The following is a 24,356-nucleotide window of genomic DNA, read 5'->3' as shown; positions in this document are numbered from 1 at the left end:
TGGCTCTTGTATGGTATCCCTGGGTTGCTCAGTGGTTTAGCACCTGCCTTTGGTCTAGGGTATGATCCTGAAGTCCCAGGACCGAGTCTCACATCAGGCTCCCTGCATGGAGCCTGCTTCTCCCTCTGCCTGTGTCTCTGCCTCTCTCTCTCTCTGTGTGTCTCTAATGAATAAATAAATAAAATCTTTTTAAAAATTGGCTCTTGTAGGGACGCCTGGATAGCTCAGTGGTTAAGCATATGCCTTCAGCTCAGGGCATGATCCCAGGTCTAGGGGATCGAGTCCCACATCTGGCTCTCTGCGGGGAGCCTGCTTCTCCCTCTACCTATGTCTGTGTCTCTTGTGAATAAGTAAATAAAATCTTTTTAAAAATTGGCTCTTGTAAATAAAACTATTATAAACATAGAGGTGCATTCATCCCTTTGATTTAGTGTTTTTGTATTTTGGAGATAAATACCAAATAGTGTAACCCCTGGATCATAGGATAGTTCTATTTTTAAATTCCTGAGGAATTTACATACTGTTTTCCTGTTTTGTTTCTTAAATTATGGTTTTCTTTTTGTTACCACTTACATATTAAATATTTTTTCATATCTCCTCCTTTAATCTGAATGTGTCTTTAGGTCTGAATGAATTTCTTATATACAACATATGGGTCTCACTTTGTTATCCATTCAGTAATTCTATGTCTTTGGAGTAGAACATTTAAAACATTTACCTTTAAGGTGATTAATGATAAATAGGTACTTTTAAAAAAAGATTTTATTTATTCATGAGAGACACAGAGAGAGAGGCAGAGACACAGGCAGAGGGAGAAGGTGGCCCCTTGTGGGGAGCCTGATATGGGACTCAATCCCGGGATTCCAGGATCATGCTCTGAGCCAAAGGCAGAGGCTCAACCACTAAGCCACCCAGGCATCCTGATAAATAGGCACTTATTGCCAGTTATTAGTTGTTTTACAGTTGTTTTATACTTCTTCTCTGTTCCTCCTTCTCTTTCATTCTTCCTTGTGGTTTCATGTTTTTCTCTAGTGTTATTCTTCTATTTTATTTTTATGTCTATTATAGGTTTTTTATTTTTGTTTATCATTCATTATGTTTACATATAACATCTTATGTGTATAGTAGCTTATTTTAAAATGATGGTCACTTAAGTTCTAACCCATATTTTTAAAACTTACTTTTACTTACTTACTCTGTATGTATGTATGTATGTATTTATTTATTTATTTATTTATTTATTTATGAGAGACACACAGAAACAGAGGCAGAGACATAGGCAGAGGGAGAAGCAGACTCCCTACAGGGAGCCCGATGTGGGACTCAATCCTAGGACCCCAGGTTCATGATGTGAGCTGAAAGCAGATGCTCAACCATTGACCCACCCAGGTGCACCACTAACCCATCTTTAAAGAGCTAAATTTCTATTTCCCCTCTTTACCTTTTAAATATGTTATAATTTACGTCTTTTTTTATTAATTCCTTGATTCATATTTGTGGATAGGATGATATGTGATACGTTTTTTTTTTGTTTTGTTTTGGTTTGGTTTGTTTTGTTTGTTTAAATTGAAGTTAGTTAATATATAGTGTATTAGTTTCAGGAGTAGAATTCAGGATTCATCAGTTGTATATAACATCCAATTCTCATTATATCAAGTGCCATCCTTAATGCCCATCACCCCAATAATTCCCCTCTCCACTCCAGCAATCTTGAATTCATTAATTAGTTAAAGTCATTTGTAAATTGTCTCTCTCTCTATTTTTATCTTACTTTATTTTTCCTTCCCTTCCCCTAAAGTCATTTGCTTTGTTTCTTAAATTCCATATATGAGTGAAATCATATGTGTAAATGGGTTTCTTCACATCCTCTCTGCATCTCTTATTTCCTGACTTGTTAATATTAGCTATTCTGACTGGTGTATCTCATTGTGGTTTTGATTTATATTTCCTTGATGATGAGTGATGTTGAGCATTTCTTCATGTGTCTGCTAGACATTTGTATGTCTTCTTTGGAGAAAAGTCTGTTCGTGACTTCTACCCATTTCTTGACTAGATCTTTTTTGTTTTGGGGGTGTTTAGTTTGAGAACTTCTTTATAGATTTTGGATACTAGACCTTTATCTGGTATGTCATTTTTAAATATCTTCCCCTATTTTGTAGATGGCCTTTTAGTTTGGTTGTTTCCTTTGTTCTGCAAAAGGTTTGGGTTTTTGTTGTTTCTTTTTTTCCCGAAGTCCCAATAGTTTATTTTTGCTTTTGTTTCCATTGCCTCTGGAGATGTGTCTAAGAAGAAATTGCAGGGGCCAAGTTGAAAGAGGATGATGCCTCTGCTCCCTAGGATTTTAATGGATTCCCGAATCACATTTAGATGTTTCATCCATTTTGAATTTATTTTTGTATACGGTGTAAGAAAGTGATCCAGTTACATTCTTCTGCATGTGGCAGTCCAATTTTCCCAACACCATTTTTTGAAGAGACTGTCTTTTTTCCATTAGATGTTCTTTCCTGCTTTGTCAATGATTAGTTGACTATAGAATTGGGGGTCTATTTCTGGGTTATTTATTTTGTTTCATTGATCTTTGTGTATGTTTCTGTGCCAGTAACATACTGTCTGGATGATCACAGCTTTGTAATACAGCTTGAAGTCCAGAACTGTGGTTCCTCTAGCTTTAGTTTCATTTTCAACATTACTTTAACTATGTGATTCCATACAGATTTTAGAATTGTTTGTTCCAAGCATGCTATGGTTTTTAAGTACAGATGGTAGTTTTGAAATTTAAGTTAACTACCATGTTTATCTTTTCAGGTATGATTTGAGGATCTAAGATGACAGAAAAATAGGGGTAAGCTAAATTTGCCCCATCCCTTGAACACAGCTAGATAATTATCAAAACAATCTGAACACCAAATAAATCACTCTAAGGACTGAAAGAACAAAATTGCAAGACTATAAGTAGAAAATCAACCACTTTCTGGAAGGTAAGAAGTTCAGAGGGAACATCTGGGGAGATAAGAACTACAGGGGCTCTGGAGGGGAGGGATCCCTCTTACAGAGACTCCACATGGTAGTATAAGCAGCAAAACATAAAATATTAAGTTTTAGAAGTTAGCTGCCACCAAGTCATGGATGATTGTTTGAATTTCTGTTAAGGCTTCTTGAAGAATGGTGGGTGTGAACTCTCATTTCCAGGGCTAGAGAGCAGGGTATCACTATTTTCACCCTGCCCATCAGTGCTAAAAGTTTAAGACAGCAAAACTCTATCTAGTGGAGGCTGGAGCACCCTACACCAAGCTCTGCCCCCCTCACTCTCCCTCCTCCTAGACTCCCCACATCTCCACTTGGGCAAGTCTCCACCTGAGAATCAGCATGAGGCCCCACCCCCATAACACAAGCAGAAACAACTTGCACACAAGTCTACTGATCACAGAGGGCTGAAAGGCCTCATCTCTAGGGGGAAGAGGATGTAGTTTCTTTTTTATTTCTATTTCTTATTTTTATTATTTATTATTCCTCTTTCGTTTATTTTTAAACTATTTTTATATATTATCTTTCTTTTAATTTTCTCTTTCTTTGTACCTAGCTGCTGCTGCTTCTTTGTTGTTGTTGTTGATGATCTAGCTTCTTTTTAACAAACAGATTGAAACACAATAGGATCTAGCTTGTTTTATTTTTTTTCTGCAAAATGACAAAGTGGAAGAATTCACCCAAAAAGAAAGAACAGAAAATAGGACCAATGGCCAGGGATTTAATAAAAACAGATATAAAAAGATGTTTGAATGAGAATTTCAAATAACAATTATAAGGATACCAGCTGGGCTTGAAGAAAAAGCATAGAAGAAACTAGGGAATCCCTTACTGCAGAGATAAAAGAATTAAAATTTAGTCACATTGGAATTTTAAAATGCTATAACTGAGATGCAAACACAAATTCAAGCCATAAAAACAAGGATGGTCGAGGAAAGGAACAATTCAATGATATAGAAGATAAAATTATAGAGGGAGGGGCAAGATGGCGGAAGAGTAGGGTCCCCAAGTCACCTGTCCCCACCAAATTACCTAGATAACCTTCAAATCATCTTGAAAATCTACAAATTCAGCCTGAGATTTAAAGAGAGAACAGCTGGAATGCTACAGTGAGAAGACTTCACGCTTCTATCAAGGAAGGAAGATGGGGAAAAAGAAATAAAGAAACAAAAGGCCTCCAAAGGGGAGGGGCCCTGCGAGGAGCCGGGCTGAGGCCTGGGCGAGTGTCCCCAGGACAGGAGAGCTCCCTCCCGGAGAAGCAAAGAGCTGCATCAACCTTCCCGGGTGGAAAGGCGCCCGCAGGGAGTTAGAGCAGGACCCCAGGAGGGTGGGGATGCCCTCAAGCTCCCTGGGACACTAACAGGCACCTGCGCCCCGGGCGAGTGCACCGAGCTCCCTGAAGGGCTGCAGCGCACACGGCGGGACCCAGAGCCTCGGAGGGGCTCAGGCGGTGGCTCTGCGGAGGGGGATGCGCGGCCAAAGCGTGAATCCAACAGCGTAGGCCCGGGAGCACAGGGCGCTGGGACACAGCCCAGGATCCGGCCTCCCCCCGGGACAGGCAGAGGCCGGGAGGGCCCAGGACAGCAAGGACACTCCTGGCCCGAGCTGAGCAGATCAGCGGCCCCGCCCCGGAGCCTCCAGGCCCTGCAGACGGAGAGCTCCGGAGTTACTGCGGGAGCTGACTCCAGCGCTGCAGAGCTGGCCCCGCCACTGCGACTGTTCCTCCTGGGGCCTCACTGGGTAAACAACCCTCACTGAGCTCTGCACCAGGCACGGGGCAGAGCAGCTCCCCCAAGTGCTAACACCTGAAAATCAGCACAACAGGCCCCTCCCCCAGAAGACCAGCTAGACGGACAAGTTCCAGGGGAAGTCAAGGGACTTAAAGTATACAGAATCAGAAGATACTCCCCCGTGTTTTGTTTTTTTGATTTTTGATTTCTGTTTGCTTCCACCACCCTTTTCTTTTTCCTTTCTTTCTTTTTCTTTCTCTCTTTTTCCCTTTCTTCTTTTTCTCTTTTCTTTCCTTCTTTCTCTCCTCTCTTTTTCTCCTTTTCCCAATACAACTTGTTTTTGGCCACTTTGCACTGAGCAAAATGACTAGAAGGAAAACCTCACCTCAAAAGAAAGAATCAGAAACAGTCCTCTCTCCCACAGAGTTACAAAATCTGGATTACAATTCAATGTCAGAAAGCCAATACAGAAGCACTATTATACAGCTACTGGTGGCTCTAGAAAAAAGCATAAAGGACTCAAGAGACTTCATGACTGCAGAATTTAGATCCAATCAGGCAGAAATTAAAATCAATTGAATGAAATGCAATCCAAACTGGAAGTCCTAATGACAAGGGTTAATGAGGTGGAAGAATGAGTGAGTGACATAGAAGACAAGTTGATGGCAAAGAGGGAAACTGAGGAAAAAAGAGACAAACAATTAAAAGACCATGAGGATAAAGGGAAATAAATGACAGCCTGAGGAAGAAAAAACTATATTTAATTGGGGTTCCTGAGGGTGCTGAAAGGGCCAGAGGGCCAGAATATGTATTTGAACAAATCATAGCTGAAAACTTTCCTAATCTGGGAAGGGAAACAGGCATTCAGATCCAGGAGATAGAGAGATCCCCCCCTAAAAAAAATAAAAACCGTTCAACACCTGGAAGTTTAATAGTTAAGCTTGCAAATTCCAAAGATAGAAGATCCTTAAAGCCGCAAGAGACAAGAAATCTCTGACTTTTATGGGGAGGAGTATTAGGGTAACAGCAGACCTCTCCACAGAGACCTGGCAGGCCAGAAAGGGCTAGCAGGACATATTCAGGGTCCTAAATGAGAAGAACATGCAACCAAGAATACTTTATCCAGCAAGGCTCTCATTCAAAATGGAAGGAGAGATAAAGAGCTTCCAAGACAGGCAGGAACTGAAAGAATATGTGACCTCCAAACCAGCTCTGCAAGAAATTTTAAGGGGGACTCTTAAAATTCCCCTTTAAGAAGAAGTCCAGTGGAACAATCCAGAAAAACAAGGACTGAATACATATCATGATGACACTAAACTCATATCTTTCAATAGTAACTCTGAACTTGAATGGCTTTAATGACCCATTCAAAAGGCGAACGTGTCAGACTGGATAAAAAAGCAGGATCCATCGATTTGCTGTCTACAAGAGACTCATTTTAGACAGAAGGACACCCACACCCTGAAGATAAAAGGTTGGAGAACATTTTACCATTCAAATAGTCCTCAAAAGAAAGCAGGGGTAGCCATCCTTATGTCAGATAAACTAAAATTTACCCCTAAGACTGTAGTGAGAGATGAAAAGGAACATTATATGATACTTAAAGGATCTATCCAACAAGAGGACTTAACAATCCTCAATATATATGCCCCGAATGTGGGAGCTGCCAAATATATTAATCAATTAATAACCAAAGTTAAGACTTACTTAGATAATAATACACTTATACTTGGTGACTTCAATCTAGCGCTTTCTATACTTGATAGGTCTGCTAAACACAACATCTCCAAAGAAACGAGAGCTTTAAATGATACACTGGACCTGATGGATTTCACAGATATCTACAGAACTTTACATCCAAACGCAACTGAATACACATTCTTCTCAAGTGCACATGGAACTTTCTCCAGAATAGACCACATACTGGGTCACAAATCGGTTCTGAACCATTTCCAAAAGATTGGGATCGTCCCCTGCATATTCTCAGACCATAATGCCTTGAAATTAGAACTAAATCACAACAAGAAGCTTGGAAGGACCTCAAACACGTGGAGGTTAAGGACCATCCTGCTAAAAGATGAAAGGGTCAACCAGGAAATTAAGGAAGAATGAAAAAGATTCATGGAAACTAATGAGAATGAAGATACAACCATTCAAAATCTTTGGGATGCAGCAAAAGCAGTCCTCAGGGGGAAATGCATCGCAACACAAGCATCCATTCAAAAACTGGAAAGAACTCAAATACAAAAGCTAACCTTACACCTAAAGGAGCTAGAGAAAAAACAGCAGATAGATCTTACACCCAGCAGAAGAAGAGAGTTAATTAAGATTTGAGCAGAACTCAACGAAATCGAGACCAGAAGAACTGTGGAACAGATAAACAAAACCAGGACTTGGTTCTTTGAAAGAATTAATAAGATAGATAAACCATTAGCCAGCCTTATTAAAAAGAAGAGAGAGAAGACTCAAATTAATAAAATCATGAATGAGAAAGGAGAGATAACTACCAACACCAAGGAAATACAAATGATTTTAAAAACATATTATGAACAGCTATACGCCAATAAATTAGGCAATCTAGAAGAAATGGACACATTCCTGGAAAGCCACAAACAACCAAACCTGGAACAGGAAGAAATAGAAAACCTGAACAGGCCAATAACCAGGGAGGAAATTGAAGCAGTCATCAAAAACCTCCCAAGACACAAGAGTCCAGGGCCAGATGGCTTCCCAGGGGAATTCTATCAAACGTTTAAAGAAGAAGCCATACCTATTCTACTAAAGCTGTTTGGAAAGATAGAAAGAGATGGAGTACTTCCAAATTCGTTCTATGATGCCAGCATCACCTTAATTCCAAAACCAGACAATGACCCCACCGAAAAGGAGAATTACAGACCAATATCCCTGATGAACATGGATGCAAAAATTCTCAGCAAGATACTAGCCAATAGGATCCAACAATACATTAAGAAAATTATTCACCATGAGCAAGTAGGATTTATCCCCGGGACACAAGTCTGGTTCAACACTCGTAAAACAATCAATGTGATTCATCATATCAGCAAGAGAAAAACCAAGAGCCATAAGATCCTCTCATTAGATGCAGAGAAAGCATTTGGCAAAATAGAGCATCCATTCCTGATCAAAACTCTTCAGAGCGTAGGGATAGAGGGAACATTCCTCGACATCTTAAAAATCATCTACGAAAAGCACACAGCAAATATCATTCTCAATGGGGAAGCACTGGGAGCCTTTCCCCTAAGATCAGGAACAAGACAGGGATGTCCACTCTCACCAGTGCTATTCAACATAGTACTGGAAGTCCTAGCCTCAGTAATCAGACAACTAAAAGACATTAAAGGCATTCAAACTGGCAAAGAAGAAGTCAAACTCTCCCTCTTCGCCGATGACATGATACTCTACATAGAAAACCCAAAAGCCTCCATCCCAAGATTGCTAGAAATCATACAGCAATTTGGCAGTGTGTCAGGATACAAAATGAATGCCCAGAAGTCAATGGCATTTCTATACACTAACAATGAGACTGAAGAAAGAGAAATTAAGGAGTCAATCCCGTTGACAATTTCACCCAAAAGCATAAGATACCTAGGAATAAACCTAACCAAAGAGGTAAAGGAATGGATGTTGTATTTTGTCAAATGTTTTCTCTGCAAATATTGAGAGGATCATAGGGTCTTGTTTTTTCTCTTGTTGATATGATGAATCACATTGATTGCTTTACGAGTGTTGAACCATCTTTGCATCTTGGGGATAAATCCCACTTGGTCCTGGTGAATAATCCTTTTAATATACTGTTGTAGCCTACTGGCTAGTATCATAGTGAGAATTTTTGCATCTGACGTCATCAGGGATATTGGTCTATTATTCTCCTTTTTTGGTGGGGTCTTTGTCTTGTTTTGGCATTAAGGTGATGCTGCCTTATAAAATGGGTTTAGAAGTACTTCATCCCTTTTCTGTCTTTCAGAGAGTCTTAGTAGAATGGGTATTGTTTCTTCTATAAACGTTTGATAGAATTCCCCTGGGAAACCATCTGGCCCTGGACTCTTGTGTCTAGGAAGGTGTTTGATGACTGCTTCAATTTCCTCCCTGGTTATTGACCTGTTCAGGTTTTCTATTTCTTCCTGTTCCAGTTTTGGTAAGTTGTGGTTTTCCAGAAATGCATCCATTTCTTCAAAATTGCCTAATCTATTAGAGTATAGCTGCTCCTAATACGTTTTTATAATCGTTTGTATTTCCTTGGTATTGGTGTGGTTCTCCCCTTTCATTCATGATTTGAGTCTTTTCTTTTTAAGAAGGCTGGCTAGGGGTTTATCTATCTTATTAATTCTTGCAAAGAACCTACTCCTGGTTTTGTTGATCTGTTCTACAGCTCTTCTGGTCTATATTTCATTGAGTTCTGATCCAATCTTTATTATCTTTCTTCCTCTGCCTGGTGTTGGTTTTACTCATTGTTCTTTCTCCAGTTCCTTTAGGTGAGAAGTTAGCTTGTGTATTTGAGTTTTTTCCAATTTTTTGAGGGAGTCTTGTACTGCAATCTATTTCCCTCTGTAAATATCTGTGAAATCCATCTGGTCCAGTGTATCATTTAAGACCCTTGTTTCTTTGGTGATGTTCTGCTTAAAACATCTGTCATTTGCTGAGAGCAGTGTGTTGATGTCTCTTACTATACATGTATTATTATCTAAGTATGTCTTCACTTTGGTTATTAATTGATATACTTGCAGCTCCCATATTAGGGTCATAAATATTCATGATTGTTAGGTCTTTTTGTTGGATAGACCCTTTAAAGTATGATATAGTGTCCCTCCTCATCTCTTACTATAGTCTTTGGGATAAACTTTAATTTATCTGATATGAGGATTGCTACCTCAGCTTTCTTTTGAGGACCATTTGAATGGTAAATGGTTCTCCACCTGTTCATTTTCAGGCTGGAGGTGTCCTTAGGTCTAAAAATGAGTCTCTTCACCTGCACCCCAATGTTCACAGCAGCAATGTCCACAATAGCCAAGCTGTGGAAGAAGTCTCAGTGTCCATCGAAAGATGAATGGGTAAAGAAGATGTGGTTTATGTATACAATGGAATATTACTCAGCCTTTAGAAACGACAAATACCCACCATTTGCTTTGACGTGGATGGAACTGGAGGGTATTATGCTGGTGAAATAAGTCAATCAGAGAAGGACATTGTATGCTCTCATTCATTTGGGGAATATAAAAAATAGTGAAAGGGAATAGAGGGGAAAGGAGAAAAAATGAGTGGGAAATATCAGGGACGGAGGCAGAACATGAGAGGCTCCGAACTCTGGGAAATGAACTAGGGGTGGTGGAAGGGGAGGTGGGCGGGGGGTCTGGGTGACTGGGTGATGGGCACTGAGGGGGGCACTTGTTGGGATGAGCGCTGGGTGTTATTCTATATGTTGGCAAATTGAACACCAATAAAAGTAAGTTTATAAAAAATAAATAAAATGAGTCTCTTGTAGAGAGCAAATAGTTGGGTCTTGCTTTTTTATCCAGTCAAAACCCTGTGTCTTTTGATGGGATCATTTAGCCCATTCACATTTAGAGTAACTATTGAAAGATATGAATTCAGTGTCATCATAATACCTATTCAGACCCTGTTTTTGTGGATTGTTTCTCTGGGCTTCCTCTTTCTCTTATAGGATCCCCTTTAATATTTCTTGCAGAGCTGGTTTGGTGGTCACATATTCTTTCAGTTTCTGCCTGTCCTGGAAATTCTTTCTCTCTCCTTCTATTCTGAATGAGAGCCTTGCTGGATAAAGTATTCTTGGCTGCATGTTCTTCTCATTCAGCACCTTAAATATATCCTGCCAGTGCTTTCTGGCTTATCAGGTCTCTGTGGAGAGGTCTGATATTCTCCCCATATAAGTTGAGAGTATCTTGTCTCTTGCTGCTTTCAGGATTTTCTCTTTAGCTTTGGAACTTGCAAGTTTCACTATTAAATGTCAAGGTGTTGAACTGTTTTCTTCATTTTTTTTGGCTGGGGAGACCTCTCTATCTCTTGGATCTGAATACGTGTTTCCCTCCCCATATTGGGATGTTCTCAGCTATGATTTGTTTAAATATACTCTCTGGCCCTCTGGCCCTCTTGGCCTTTTCTTGAACCCCAATTATATGTAGATTCTTCCTTCTGATGCTGTCATTTATTTCCTTTAACCTTTCCCCATGATGTCTTAATTGTTTTTCTCTTTATTCCTCAGCTTTCTTCCTTGCCATAAACTTATCTTCTGTCACTCACTCTGTCTTCCACCTCATTAACCCTCATCATTAGGACCTCCAGTTTGGATTGCATCTAATTTAATTGATTTTTAATTTTGGCCTGATTAGATCTGAAATCTGCAGTAACGAAGTCTCTTGAGTCCTTTATGCTTTTTCCAGAGCTTCCAGTAGCTTTACAATTGTGTTTCTGAATTGGCTTTCTGACATCGAATTGTAATCCAAATTCTGTAACTCTGTGGCAGATAATACTGTTTTTGATTCTTTCTTTGTGGTGAATTCTTGCTTCTAGTCATTTTGTTCAGTGCAGAGTGGCTGTACGAGCAGGCTGAGTCAAGAATATCAACCACAACCTAAGTAAATTTTACTCTAGATGATCCTTCCTAGAAGCGAAAAACCCTTCTCTCTGTAGTTTCTGGCTGTTCTCTCTTTAAATCTCAGGTCGAATTTGTAGGTGTTCAGGATGTTTTGAATGTTATCTAGGTAAGTTGGTGGGACCAGGTGAATTAAGGACCCCTACTCTTCTGCCATTTTTCCCTGCCTATCCAAACTAGATTTTAAAACAAAGACTATAACATGTGATGAATAAGGGAAATATATCATAATTAAGGTTTCTACCCATCAAGAACGTGCAATGGTAAATATGCCCCCAACTTGGGAGCACCTAAATATATACACCAATTAATAACAGACATAAAGAGACTCATTAATAATTACACATAACAGTGTGGGACTTTAACACCCCACTCACAGCAATGGATGGATAATCTAAGTAGAAGAGCAACAATAAAACAAGGGCTGTGAATGACACAATGAAACAAATGGACTAAACAGATATATTCAGAACATTTCATCCTAAAGCAGCAGAATACATAGTCTTCTTGAACGCACATGGAACATTCTATAGAATAGATCACATACTGCATCACATATCAGCCCTCCACAAGTACAAAAAGATCAAGATCATATTATGCATATTTTGAGACCAAAACAATATGAAACTGGAAGTCAACCACAAGAAAAAATTTGGAAAGACTTCAAATACATGGAGATTAAAGAACATCCCACCAAATAATAAATGAATTGGGGCATGGGTGGCTCAGTTGATTATATGACGTTAGCTCAGGTCATGGTCTTGGGGTCCTGGGATCAAAGCACACATCAAGCTCATCTCTCAGTGGAAATTCTGCTTGACCTCTCTCAGCACCACCCCTTGGTTGTGCTTTTTCTTACTCTCTCTCTTTTCAAATAAATAAAATCTTCAAAAAGAATAAATGGGTTTACAAAAAAATTAAAGAATTTTAAAAATACATAGAAACAAATGAAAATGAAACCACAAGAGCCCAAAATCTCTGGGATGTAGCAAAAGGAGTTCTAAGAGGGAAGTATTTTGCAATACAGGTCTACCTCAAGAAGCAAGAAAAGTCTCAAACACAAAATCTAAACTTACACCTAAAGCACCTAAGAAAGGGATAGTACATAAAGCCTAAAGTCAGTATAAGAAGGAAAATAATAAATATTAGAGCAGAAATAAATGATATGGGAACAAACAAACAAAACAGTAGCACTGATTAACAAAACTGACAGGTGATTTTTCAAAAGAATTAACAAAATTGATAAACACCTAGTCAGATATTCAAAAAGAAAGGAAAAGGATACAAATAGATAAATCACAAATGAAAGAGATCGCAACTAACACCACAGAAACACAAACAATTATAAAAGGGTACTATGAAAAATTATCTTTCAACAAACTAGACAATCTAGAAGAAATAGACACACTGCTAGAAACTTACACATTACTAAAACTAAAACAAGAAGAAATAGAAAATCCGAAGACACACATAGCCAGGAAAGAAAATGAAACAGTAATTAAAAATCTCCCAATGAACAAGATTCCAGGGCTGGATGGCTACCCAGGGGAATTCTATCAAGCATTTAAAGAATTAATACCAGTTCTAAAACTGTTCCAAAAAATAGAAATGGAAGAAAAACTTACAAACTCATTCTGTGAGGCCAGCATCACTTTGAACCTAAAACTAAAGATTCCACTAAAAAGGAGAATTACAGAGCAATACCGCTGATGAATATGGATGTAAAAATTCTCAGCAAATATACCAGCTAATGGGATCCAACAGTACATTAAAAGGATTATTCAGCACAACCAAATGGGATTATTCCTTAGCTGTAAGAGCAGTTCAACATCCATTAATCAACGTGAGACATCACATTAAAAAAAGAAAGGATAAGAACCACACCATCTTCTCACTAGATTAAGAAAAATCATTTGACAAAAATACAGCATCCTTTCCTGATTAAAACCCTCCACAAAGTTGGAATAGAGGGAAGACAACTCAACATCTTAATGGTCATATATGAAAGACCCACAACTAATATCATTCTTAATTAGGGATTAAAGGGGAAAAGAGAGAAAATGAGTGGGAAATATCAGAATATGAGAGACTTCTAACTCTAGGAAAAGAACAAGGGGTAGTGGAAGGGGAGGTGGGCGAGGTGATGGGGTGACTGGGTGACTGGCACTGAGGGGGACACTTGATGGAATGAGCATGGGTGTTATACTATATATTGGCAAATCAAGCTCCAATAAAAATATACAAAAAATCAAATCAAAGGAAGTATTATATTTTAGAAGTTTGTTATTCTTTTTAAGTAGAAATATAAATCAAGATGACATGAAAAGGGCAATAATAAATGTTTTACAGGTCATTGTCAAATAAAAAATAAAAAAATAAGAGTCTTTCTCCTATCATCAGTACAAAGACAAAAATGTCCACTCTAATGATTATCACTTAACACGTTACTGAAAGTCTTAGCCTCAGCCATCAGACAACAAAAATAAATGAAAGTCATCTACATTAGCAGGAAGAAGTCAAATTTTCACGATTTACAAATTATGTGATATTCTATATAGAAAAACCAAAAGACTCCACAAAAATATTGCTAGAACTCATAGGAATTCAGCAAAGCCTCAGGATATGAAATCAAAGTGCAGAATTCTGTTACATTTCTTATTATTTAAATTCAATTAATTAACATATAGTGTATTATTAGTTTCAAGGTAGAATTCAGTTTATTAGTTGTATATAACATCCAGTGCTCATTATATCATGGGCCCTTCCTAATGCTCATCACCCACTTAACCCATCCCCTTACTCCCTCCCTTCCAGCAACCCTGAGTTTCTTTCCTATGCTTAAGGGTCTTATGATTTATCTCCCTTTCTGATCTCATCTTGTGTTATTTTTCCCTCACTTCCTCTATGATCCTTTGTTTTGTTTCTTAAATTCTACATGTGAGTGAAATCATATGATAATTTTCTTTCTCTGAGTGACGTATTTTACGTAGCATAAGACCCTCTAGTTCTATATACAACATTGCAAATGGCAAGATTCATTTTTGGATCTCTGACTGTATATATCTATCTGTATCTATATCTATTATCTATATCCCTATCTATTTATATATATCTATTCATCTGTCAAAGGACATCTGGGCTCTTTCCATAGTTTGGCTGTTGTGGATATTGCTGCTATAAACATTGGGAAACATGTGCTCCTTCAGATCACTACATTTGTATCTTTTGGGTAAATACCTAGCAGTGCAATTGCTGTGTCCTAGAGTAGTTCTATTCCTATTTTGAGGAATCTTGCTACTGTTTTCCAGAGTGGCTGTACCAGCTTGCATTCTCACCAACAGCATAAGAGGGTTCCCTTCTCTCCACGCCTCACATCCTTGCAAACATATAGCATTTCTTGATCTGTTAATTTTAGCTATTCTGACTTATGTGAGCTGGTATCTTTTCAAAGTTTTGAAATTAATATTCAATAATCAGTATTTCACTGGTGCCAAGTAATGTGGAGCATTTTCATGTGTCTATTGGCCATTTGTATGTATTCTTTGGAGAAATAGAGTCTGTTCAAGTCCTCTGCCTATTTCTTGATTGGATTATGTGTTTTAGACTGTTGAGTTTAATAAGTTCTTTGTAGATTTTAGATACTAACCCTTTACCTGATAAAACTTTTGCAAATCCATTCTCCAAATCTGTAAGTTGTCTTTTGATTTTGTCAACTGTTTCCTTTGCTGTGTAGAAGTTTTTAATCTCAAAGTCCTAATAGTCCCCTTTTGCCTTTGTTTCCTTATCTTTGGAGATGTGTATAGCAAAAAGCTGCTGTCTGGTGGAAGCAACCTAAAAGAGGTTGCTATCTGTATTCTCCTCTAGGATTTTGATGGGTTCTCATCTCACATTTAGATCTTTCATCCATTTTGAGTTTATTTTTGTGTGATGCAACAAAAAAAGGTCCAGTTTCATTCTTCTGCACATGGCTGTACAATTTTCCCAACACCATTTGTTGAAGACACTGTCCTTATTCCATTGGATATTCTTTCCTGCTTTGTCGAGTATTAGCTGACCATAGAGTTGAGGGGCCATTTCTGGGTTCCCTATTCTGTTCCATTGATCTATGTGTCTGTTGTTGTGCCAGCACCACACTGTCTTGCTGATCATAGCTTTGTAGTACAACTTGAAGTCAGGCATTGTATTGCCCCTGGGTCTGGTTTTCTTTTTCAACATTACTTTACTTTGACTATTCGGGATCTTTTCTGGCTCCATACAAATTTTAGGATTTCTGTTCCAGCTTTGTGAAAAATGTTAATGGTATTTTGATAGGGACTGCTTTGAATCTGTGGATTGCTTTGGGTAGCATAGATATTTTAACAATATTTATTCTTCCAATCATGGGCATGGAATATTTCTCCATTTCTTTGTGTCTTCCTCAATTTCTTTCATAAGTGTCTATAATTTTCAGAGTACAGATCCTTTACCTCTTTGTTTAAGTTTATTTCTAGGTATCTTATGGTTTTGGGTGCAATTGCACCTATCTATCCCTACACTATGGACTGTTTTTGTTTAATCAAAACAGGACGTTGTACTTTGTCAAATGCTTTTTTTGCATCTATTGAGAGAATCATATGCATCTTGTCCTTTCTTTAATGTAGTGTATCACATTGATTGATTTGAGGATGTTGAACCACCCTTGCAGCCAAGGAATAAGTTCCACATGTCTGTGGTGAATAATCCTTTTAATGTACTGTTGGATCATACTAGCTAGTATCTTGCTCAGAATTTTTGCATCCATGTTCATCAGAGATATTGGTCTATAATTCTCCTTCTTAGTGAAGTTTTTGTCTGGTTTTGGGATCAAGGTATGCTTGTCTCATAGAATGAGTTTGTAAGTTTTCCTTCCATTTTTATTTTTTGGAGCTGTTTCAGAATAGGTATTAGTTCTTTAAATTCTTGGTAGAATTCCCCTGAGAAGCTATCCAGCCCTGGAATTTCATTTTTTTGGGAGATTTTAAATTACTGCTTCAATTTCTTTGCTGTTTAAAGGTCTGTTAATGTTTTATATTTCCTCCTGTTTCAGTTTTGGTAGTTCATAAGTTTCTAGGAATGAATCCACAAATGAATCCATTTGTTCCAGATTACCTAATTTGTTGGCATATAGTTGCTCATAATGTTTTTCTTATTATTTGTATTTCTTTTGTGTTGTTTGTTATTTCTCCTCTTTCTTTTTTTTTTTTTTCATTTCTCCTCTTTCATTCATGATTTTATTTATTTGAGTCCTTTCTCTATTCTTTTTGATAAGTCTGGCCAGAAGTTTACTGATTCTTTCAAAGAACCAGCTCCTACTTTCATTGATCCATTGTTCTTTTAATTTCTATTTCATTTATTTCTGTTCTAATCCTTATTAATTCTCTTCTTCTGCTTGGTTTAAGATTTATTTGCCATTCTTTCTCCAGCTCCTTTAGGTGTAAAGTTAGCTTCTGTATTTCAGACCTTTCTTATTTCTTGAGAAAGGCTTGCATTGCTATATACTTCCCTCTTAGAACCACTTTTGCTGCATCTCAAGCGTTTTTAACCATTGTTTTTTTTCCATTTTCATTTGTTTCCATAATTTTTTTAACTTCTTTAATTTCCTGGTTGACCCATTCATTCTTTAACCTCCAAGTGTTTGAATTCCTTCCAAATTTCGTCTTGTGATTGAGTTCAAGTTTCAAAACATTATGGTCTAAAAATATGCATTGTATGATCTCAGGCCTTTGATACTACTTTAAACGAAATTTGTGACTCATTATGTGGCATATTCTGGAGAATGTTCCATATGCATTCAGGAAAAGAATGTGTATCATAAAGAATGTTTTATGATGAACTGCTCTGAATATATCTGTGAAGTCCATCTGGTCCAGTGTGTCATTCAAAGTTTTTATTTCCTTGTTGATCTTCTGATCTTTGAGTGGGGTGTTAAAGTCTCCTACTATTATGGTATTATTATCAATGTATTCCTTTAATTTAGATCTTCTGATCTTTGTTGATCTTCTGATCTTTGAGTGGGGTGTTAAAGTCTCCTACTATTATGGTATTATTATCAATGTATTTCTTTAATTTAGCTATTAATTGGTTTATATAATTGGATGCTCCCATTTAAGGGGCATAAATATTTACAATAGTTAGATCTTCTTGTTGGATGGACACTTTAGCTATGATATAGTGTCTTTCTTCATCTTTTATTGCACTCTTTGGTTTAAAATCTAATTTTTCTGAAATAAGGATTGCCATTGCAGCTTTCTTTTGATGGACATTGGCATGATAAATGGTTTTCCATCTCCGCACTTTTAACCTGGAGTTGCCTTTGGGTCTAAAATGAGTCTCTTGTTGATAGCATATCAATGGGTCTTGCTTTTTTTTTTTTTTTTTTTTTATCCAATCTACTACCCTGTATCTTTTGATTGGATTAGTTAGTCTGTTTACATTTAGAGTAACTATTGAAACTATGAATTTAATACCATTGTATTCCCTGTAAAGTCACTGTTTCTGGATATAGGCTCTTTCCTTTTCTGGTTTGTGTTGCTTTTGGACTCTCTCTTTACTTAAAGGATCCCCTTTAATATTTCTTACAAGGCTGATATAGTGATCACAAATTGTTTTAGTTTCTGTTTGTCCTGGAAGCTCTTTAATCTCTCTTTCCTTTCTGAATGACAGCCTTGCTGGATAAAGTATTCTTAGATGCATATTTTTCTCATTTAGCACTTGAATATATCATGCCAGTCTTTTCTCATCTGCCAGGTCTCTGTGGATGGCTCTGCTGCCAGCCTTATATTTTTACCCTTGTAGATTAAAGACCTATTGCCTGAGCTGCTTTCAGGATTTTCTCTTTATCTCTGAAATTTGCAACCTTCACTATTACCTGTCAAGGTGTTGACCTAATTTTTTGAAGGGGGTTCTCTGTGCCTCCTTGACTGGAATGCCTATTTCCTTCCCCAGATTGGGGAATTTATGAGCTATAATTTACTCAAATATACCTACTGCTCCCCTCTCTTTCTTTCTTCTTCTTTTAGAAGAAAACTGGATCCCGCAATTGTAAAGAAAGAAAAACTTACACATTTACAAAAATTAAATTATATACAATGAAAAGATAGAATATAACTGTAAAAATGAAAATTCAACAAAACTTTTAAAAAAGAGTTGATAAAATGAGAAATTAGTTAAAAAGGAAAATATATTAAAACTGAAAGACTAAAGAATCATGAGGTAAAAAACACATGAATTCTATATACCATTTGCCCCTCGTGCTGCAGTTTTGCAGTTCTGTGTGATCTGTAACCTTGGTGTTAGCCAGATGTTCCTGCGGTCTTTTGGGGGAGGGGCCTGATGTGTTGATTCTCGGGTGGCTTTGCCTGGTGGGAATTACACCGCCCTAGTCAGGGGCCAGGTTCAGTGTAAATGGCTCAGGATTTCTCTTTGCTTTTGTTCCCTGGAGGCTTCCCATACCACTTTAGGGGATTAAAATGAAAATGGCAGTCTCCCAATCTCCAGCTCTGGAGCTGAAAGATTGCACCCCCAATATTCAGTGAGCCCTCACAGAAAAGCAATCACTCTTGTGTCCCTGGTTTCCATCCACACTCCATGTTCACACAGCCTGTGACCAAGCACTTTTATCTCAGGCTTGCGACCTGTTTTGAGTCTCCAAACTTTAAAGACTCTGGTGGTGTGCACCTGTGCCACTCCTCTTGGGGGATGATTAGGGGTCTTGCCATGGTTCTGCCCCTTGCTAGACCCCTGCTGAGAGTGGTCATCAGACCCTGCCACAGTTTGTGGTTTATGGCAACACAGAGCTGAAAGCCCATTCCTGGGCTCTATGTTTGCAGCTAGCTTCCCTGCTCTAATCCTTGGGAGCTCGGCCACACTCAGACACCCGTGTTCTTTTTATGATCCCAGGGATCCTGAGACCACATTGTCCCTCTTAAGGTTCCACCTGCTCACCACCTGAGTGCCTTTCAGGCAGGAATGTCCCTCACTGGAGCAGACTTGTAAAGGTTTTGATTTTACACTCTGCTGCTATATTGCTTTCTGGTACCCCGCTTTTGGAGGTACCCTCCCCTGCCTCCACCCATTTATCTTCCAATATATAGCCTGGAATTCACATCTCCACACCTCCTACTTTGCAAAAAGTGGTCTCTTTTCTCTCTGAAAAATTGCAACAATTCTTTCCTTAAATTTCTGGTTGAGTTCATAGGTGTTCAGAATGATTTGATAGCTATATAGCTGAATTCCAGATAAAACTAGGGTCCCCTACTCCTCCACCGTCTTCCTCCAAAATCTGTTACATTTCTATACACCAATAATGAGGCAGCAGATAAAGAAACCAAGAAATCGATCCCATTTGCAACTGCACCAAAAACTGTAAGATACCTATGAATATATCTAACTAAAGAAGTAAAAGATCTCTGCACTTATGAAAGAAATTGAAGAGGACACAAATATATGGAAAAATATTTCATGGTCATGTATTCAAAAAACAAACACTGTTAAAATGTCTACATTTTAGCATACATAAGAAATATACACATTGAATGCAATCCCTACCAAAATACCACCAACCTTTTTCACAGAACTAGAACAAATAAGCCTGTAATTTGTAATTTGTACAGAACCAGAAAAGACCTCAAATAGACAAATGATTGTGAAAAAGAAAAACAAAACTGGAGCTATCACAATTCTGGATTTCAAGCTATTTTATAAAGCTAGCCATCAAGACAGTATGATACTAGGGTGTCTGGGTGGCTTAGTCAGTTAAGTGTGATGCCTTCAGCTCAGGTCATGATGCCAGGGTCCTGGGTTTGAGCCATACAATAGGCTCCCTTCTCAGTGGGGAGTCTGCTTCTGTAGGCTCTCTCCCTCTGCAACTTCCCTTGCTTGTGCTCTCTTACTTTCTCTCTGTGTTAAATAAATAAATAAATAAATAAATAAATAAAATCTTTTCTTTTAATAAAATCTTTTTTAAAAGAAGACAGTATGGTACAAAAACAGACACATAGATCAATGGAACAGAATAGAAAACCCAGAAATGGACCCTCAACTCTATGATCAACTAATCTTCAAACAAGTGGAAAGACTATCCAAAGGGAAAAAAGTCTCTTCAACAATGGTGTTGGAAAAACTGGGCAGCAACATGCAAAAGAATGAAACTGGACCACTTTCCTATGCCATAAAACAAAAATAAACTCAAAATGGATGAAAGATCTAAATGTGAGACAGAATACCATCAAAATCCTAGAGAACACAGCCAGAAATCTTTTTGGCCTCAGCCTTGCAACTTTTTATTAGCCATATCACCTGAGGCAGGGGAATCTAAAGCAAAAATGAGTTATTGGGACTTCATCAAGATAAAAAGCTGTTGCACCACAAAGGAAACAATCAACAAAACTAAAAGGCAACCAACAGGGAGAAGATATTTGCAAATGACATATCTGTAAAGGGTTACTACCCAAAACCTATAAAGGACTTCTCAAACTCAACAACCAAAAAAACATATAATCCAGTTAAAAAATGGGCAAAAGACAGAAATAGACACTTTTCCAAAGATCATATAAATGGCTAAGGGGCACTTGAAAAGATATTCAATGTCACTCATCATCAGGGAAATACCAAACCAAAACCATGATGATATACCACCTCACATCTGAGAGAATTGCTAAAATTAACAACCTAAGAAACAACAGGTATTAGAAAGGATGTGTAGAAAGGGGAACCTTCTTGCACTGTTGGTGGGAATGCAAACTGTATGGAGGTTCCTCAAAAAGTTAAAAACAGAACTACCCTAAGATCCAGTAATTGCACTACTAGGTATTTACCCAAATGATACAAAAATACTGATTCAAAGGGGTACATGCATCCTGATACTTATAGCAGCAATGTCCACAATGGCCAAACTATGGAGAGAGAGCCCAAATACGTATTGTATGATGAATGGATAAATAAGATGTGATATGTATACAATGGAATATTACTCAGGCATCAAAAAATGGAATCTTACCATTTGCAATGACGTGGAAGGAAATAGAGAGTATTATGCTAAGCAAAATGAATCAGTCAGAGAAAGACAAATATCATATGATTTCACTCATCTGTTGGAATTTAAGAAAAACTGATGAAAAGAAGGGAAAGGAAGGAAAAATAAAATAAGATGAAATCAGAGATGGAAACAAACCATAAGAGTTTCTATAGTTCCTATAGTTCCTTAACTATAAGAAACAAACTGAGAGTTGTTGGAGGGGAAATAGATGGGGGATGGGGCAATTAACTGGGTGATGGATGTTAGAGAGGGCACTTGATTAGTGTGCATTGGATGCTACATGCAACTGATGAATCACTAAACTCCACCTCTGAAACTAATAATACACTCTATGTTATTTAATTTAATTTTTTAATTTTTTAAAGATTTTATTTATTTATTCATGAGAGACACAGAAAGAGAGAGAGAGGGGCAGAGACACAGGCAGAGAGAGAAGCAGGCTCCATACAGGGAGCCCGATGCAGGACTCGATCCTGGGACTCCAGGATCACACCCTGAGCTGAAGGCAGACACTTAACCGCTGAGCCACCCAGGCATCCCTGTTATTTAATTTTAAATTTTACAAAAGAAAAAAGATAATTTTCAAATCCACAACCTAACCACTTATTTTAAGACACTAAAAAAGGAAAAAATTCTAAACCTAAAGCAGGCAGAAGGAAGGCAATATACTGGGTAAAGTGCAAATTAATGAAATAAGGACAATCATCTTATGGTTTCACTCATACGGGGAATATAAAAAATAGGGCAGATCATAGGGGAAGGAGAGAAAATGAGTGGAAAAAATCAGAGAGGGTGGCAAAACATGAAGAGACTCCTAATTCTGGGAAATGAACAAGGGGTAGTGGAAGAGGAGGTGGGCGGGAGGATGGGGTGATTGGTGACAGGCACTGAGTTAGGCACTTGATGGGATGAACACTCAGTCTTATATGTTGAAAATATAACTCCAATAAAAATATACAAAAAAAGAAAAAATAAGGAACAGTAAAATACAGAAAAATGAAAGATATTAAAAATGGATTCTTTGAAAAAATTGACAACCGTTAGTCAGATCAACCAAGATAGAAAAGAAGAGACTCAAGTTACTAGAATCAGATATGAAAGAGACACATTACTGCTAACTTTGCAGAAACAAAAATAAAAATAAATAAATACTATTAACAACTGCACACCAACAAATGAGACAACTAAATACAATGGATATTTAGACATTCCTTCATTGAGAATATACAAATGTCAAAAGCACATATAAAGATGTTCAACATCAGTAATCATTAGGAAAATTCAAATCAAACCACTGTGAGATAACACCTCACATCTATTAAGATTAGCTATTATTTAAAAAAAAACAGAAAAGAGCAAGCATTGGTTAGGATGTAGAGAAACTAGAATACTTGCACACTGCAGTTAATAATGAAAATTAGTGCAGACACTATGGAAACAGTATGACAGATCTCCAAAAAATTAAACATAAAATTACCATAAAATCTAACAATTCCACTTCTTGAAATATACTCAGAGTAATCAAATATAGGACTCCAAGAAATAGTTGTACAAACATTAAAGGACAAATATTGCATAATTCTCTTCTCAGGAATTATCCTGACCAGTCAAATTTATAGACAGACAGTACAATGGTAGTTTCCAGGGGCTATGGGGAGGGATAATGTGGAGTTACATACAGGCTTTCAGTTTTGCACTGTGAAAAGGGTTCTGTGGATAGATGTGATGGCGGGAGCACAAAACTGTGAATGATTAATACCACTCCACTGTACACTGCAAAATATGTAAGATGGTAAATTTCATGTTATGTGTATTTTACCATAATTTTTTAAACTCTTAGAAGAAAACATAAAAATTTATTACCTTGGATTTAGCAAGGTAGTCTTAGATATGACACCAAAACTGTAAACAACAACAACAACAACAACAACAGATAAATTGGACTTCATCAAAATTAAACCTTTTGTGTTTCAAATGATGGTAAAAAGAAAGTGAGGAAATGACCAACAGCTTGGGAGAAAATACTTCCAAGTTGTATTGAGGAACATATAAGAAACTTGTGTCTAGAATATATAAATAATCTACAGACCAATGATAAAAAGACAAAAGTTCACTTAAAAATGAATCTTTTTTTCCATTTTCCAGAACCTTTAAAAGAAATACAAGCAAATATTTCTCTGAGAAGATATACTAATAGCCAATAAGTACACGAAAAGATCAAGTATCATTAATTCTATTCATATGATGTGTTCAGAACAGAGAAATCATCTACAATAGGGAAGATGATTAGTGGTTGCCTATATTGGTGAGAGGAGGTCTTAGAGGTAGTAGAGGAGAATAACTAAAGGAAAGAAAAAAGAAGGAAGGAAGAAAGAAGAAAAGAAAGAAAGAAAGAAAGAAAGAAAGAAAGAAAGAAAGAAAGAAAGAAGAAAAAGGAGGGAGGGAGAGATGAAAGAGAGAAGTGAGGAGAGGAAAGAAAAGAGATTTTGCAATAGGTTTTAAAGTATCTTTGTCAGATACAAGTGACAATTTATTACTAATATTGTTACTTATAAATTATATTTTTATTTTTGCACAAAATAGAATTGATATGCAATAGTTAAAAGCTTACATTCATAAAAAAAAAAAAAACTTACATTCATTGAAGAGTTCGCCTGAGCAGTAGGTTCATCGTCTGTTGGAAACTGATATATCTGGATGCCATTACTAACCAATTCAGTCATTATTTTACACTTGAACTTCTGTAAATCATATTTAGAAATTGTATCTGCTTTGGCAATCAATGGTACAATGTTCACCTGTAAATAAGGTAGCAAACAAAATCCTACCATTGAGGATTTGTTGTTAATCTTGGAATTTTTACATCAAAACCTTACAAGCTCTGACAATAAATTTTTACAACTAGATAATCACTGGCTAC

General features: G+C 37.3%; 1 protein-coding gene across 6 annotated transcripts in view; it reads right to left on the bottom strand.

Moving 5' to 3' along the window:
• Window positions 1-24,356, bottom strand: part of SEPTIN14 (septin 14) — a 93,456-nt gene that overhangs the window by 17,367 nt on the left and 51,733 nt on the right. For all 6 annotated transcript variants that reach the window (XM_049096590.1, XM_049096591.1, XM_025449456.3 and 3 more), the window contains one exon: window positions 24,073-24,234. In XM_049096590.1, coding sequence (XP_048952547.1) covers window positions 24,073-24,234 — 162 coding nt within the window. The remainder of the gene's footprint in view (window positions 1-24,072; window positions 24,235-24,356) is intronic.

Source organism: Canis lupus, chromosome 18 (genome assembly GCF_003254725.2).
Source record: "Canis lupus dingo isolate Sandy chromosome 18, ASM325472v2, whole genome shotgun sequence".
Taxonomy (NCBI): Eukaryota; Metazoa; Chordata; class Mammalia; order Carnivora; family Canidae; genus Canis; species Canis lupus.
Note: the sequence above shows the minus strand (reverse complement) of the source record. Positions and strands in the feature narration are given on the sequence as shown.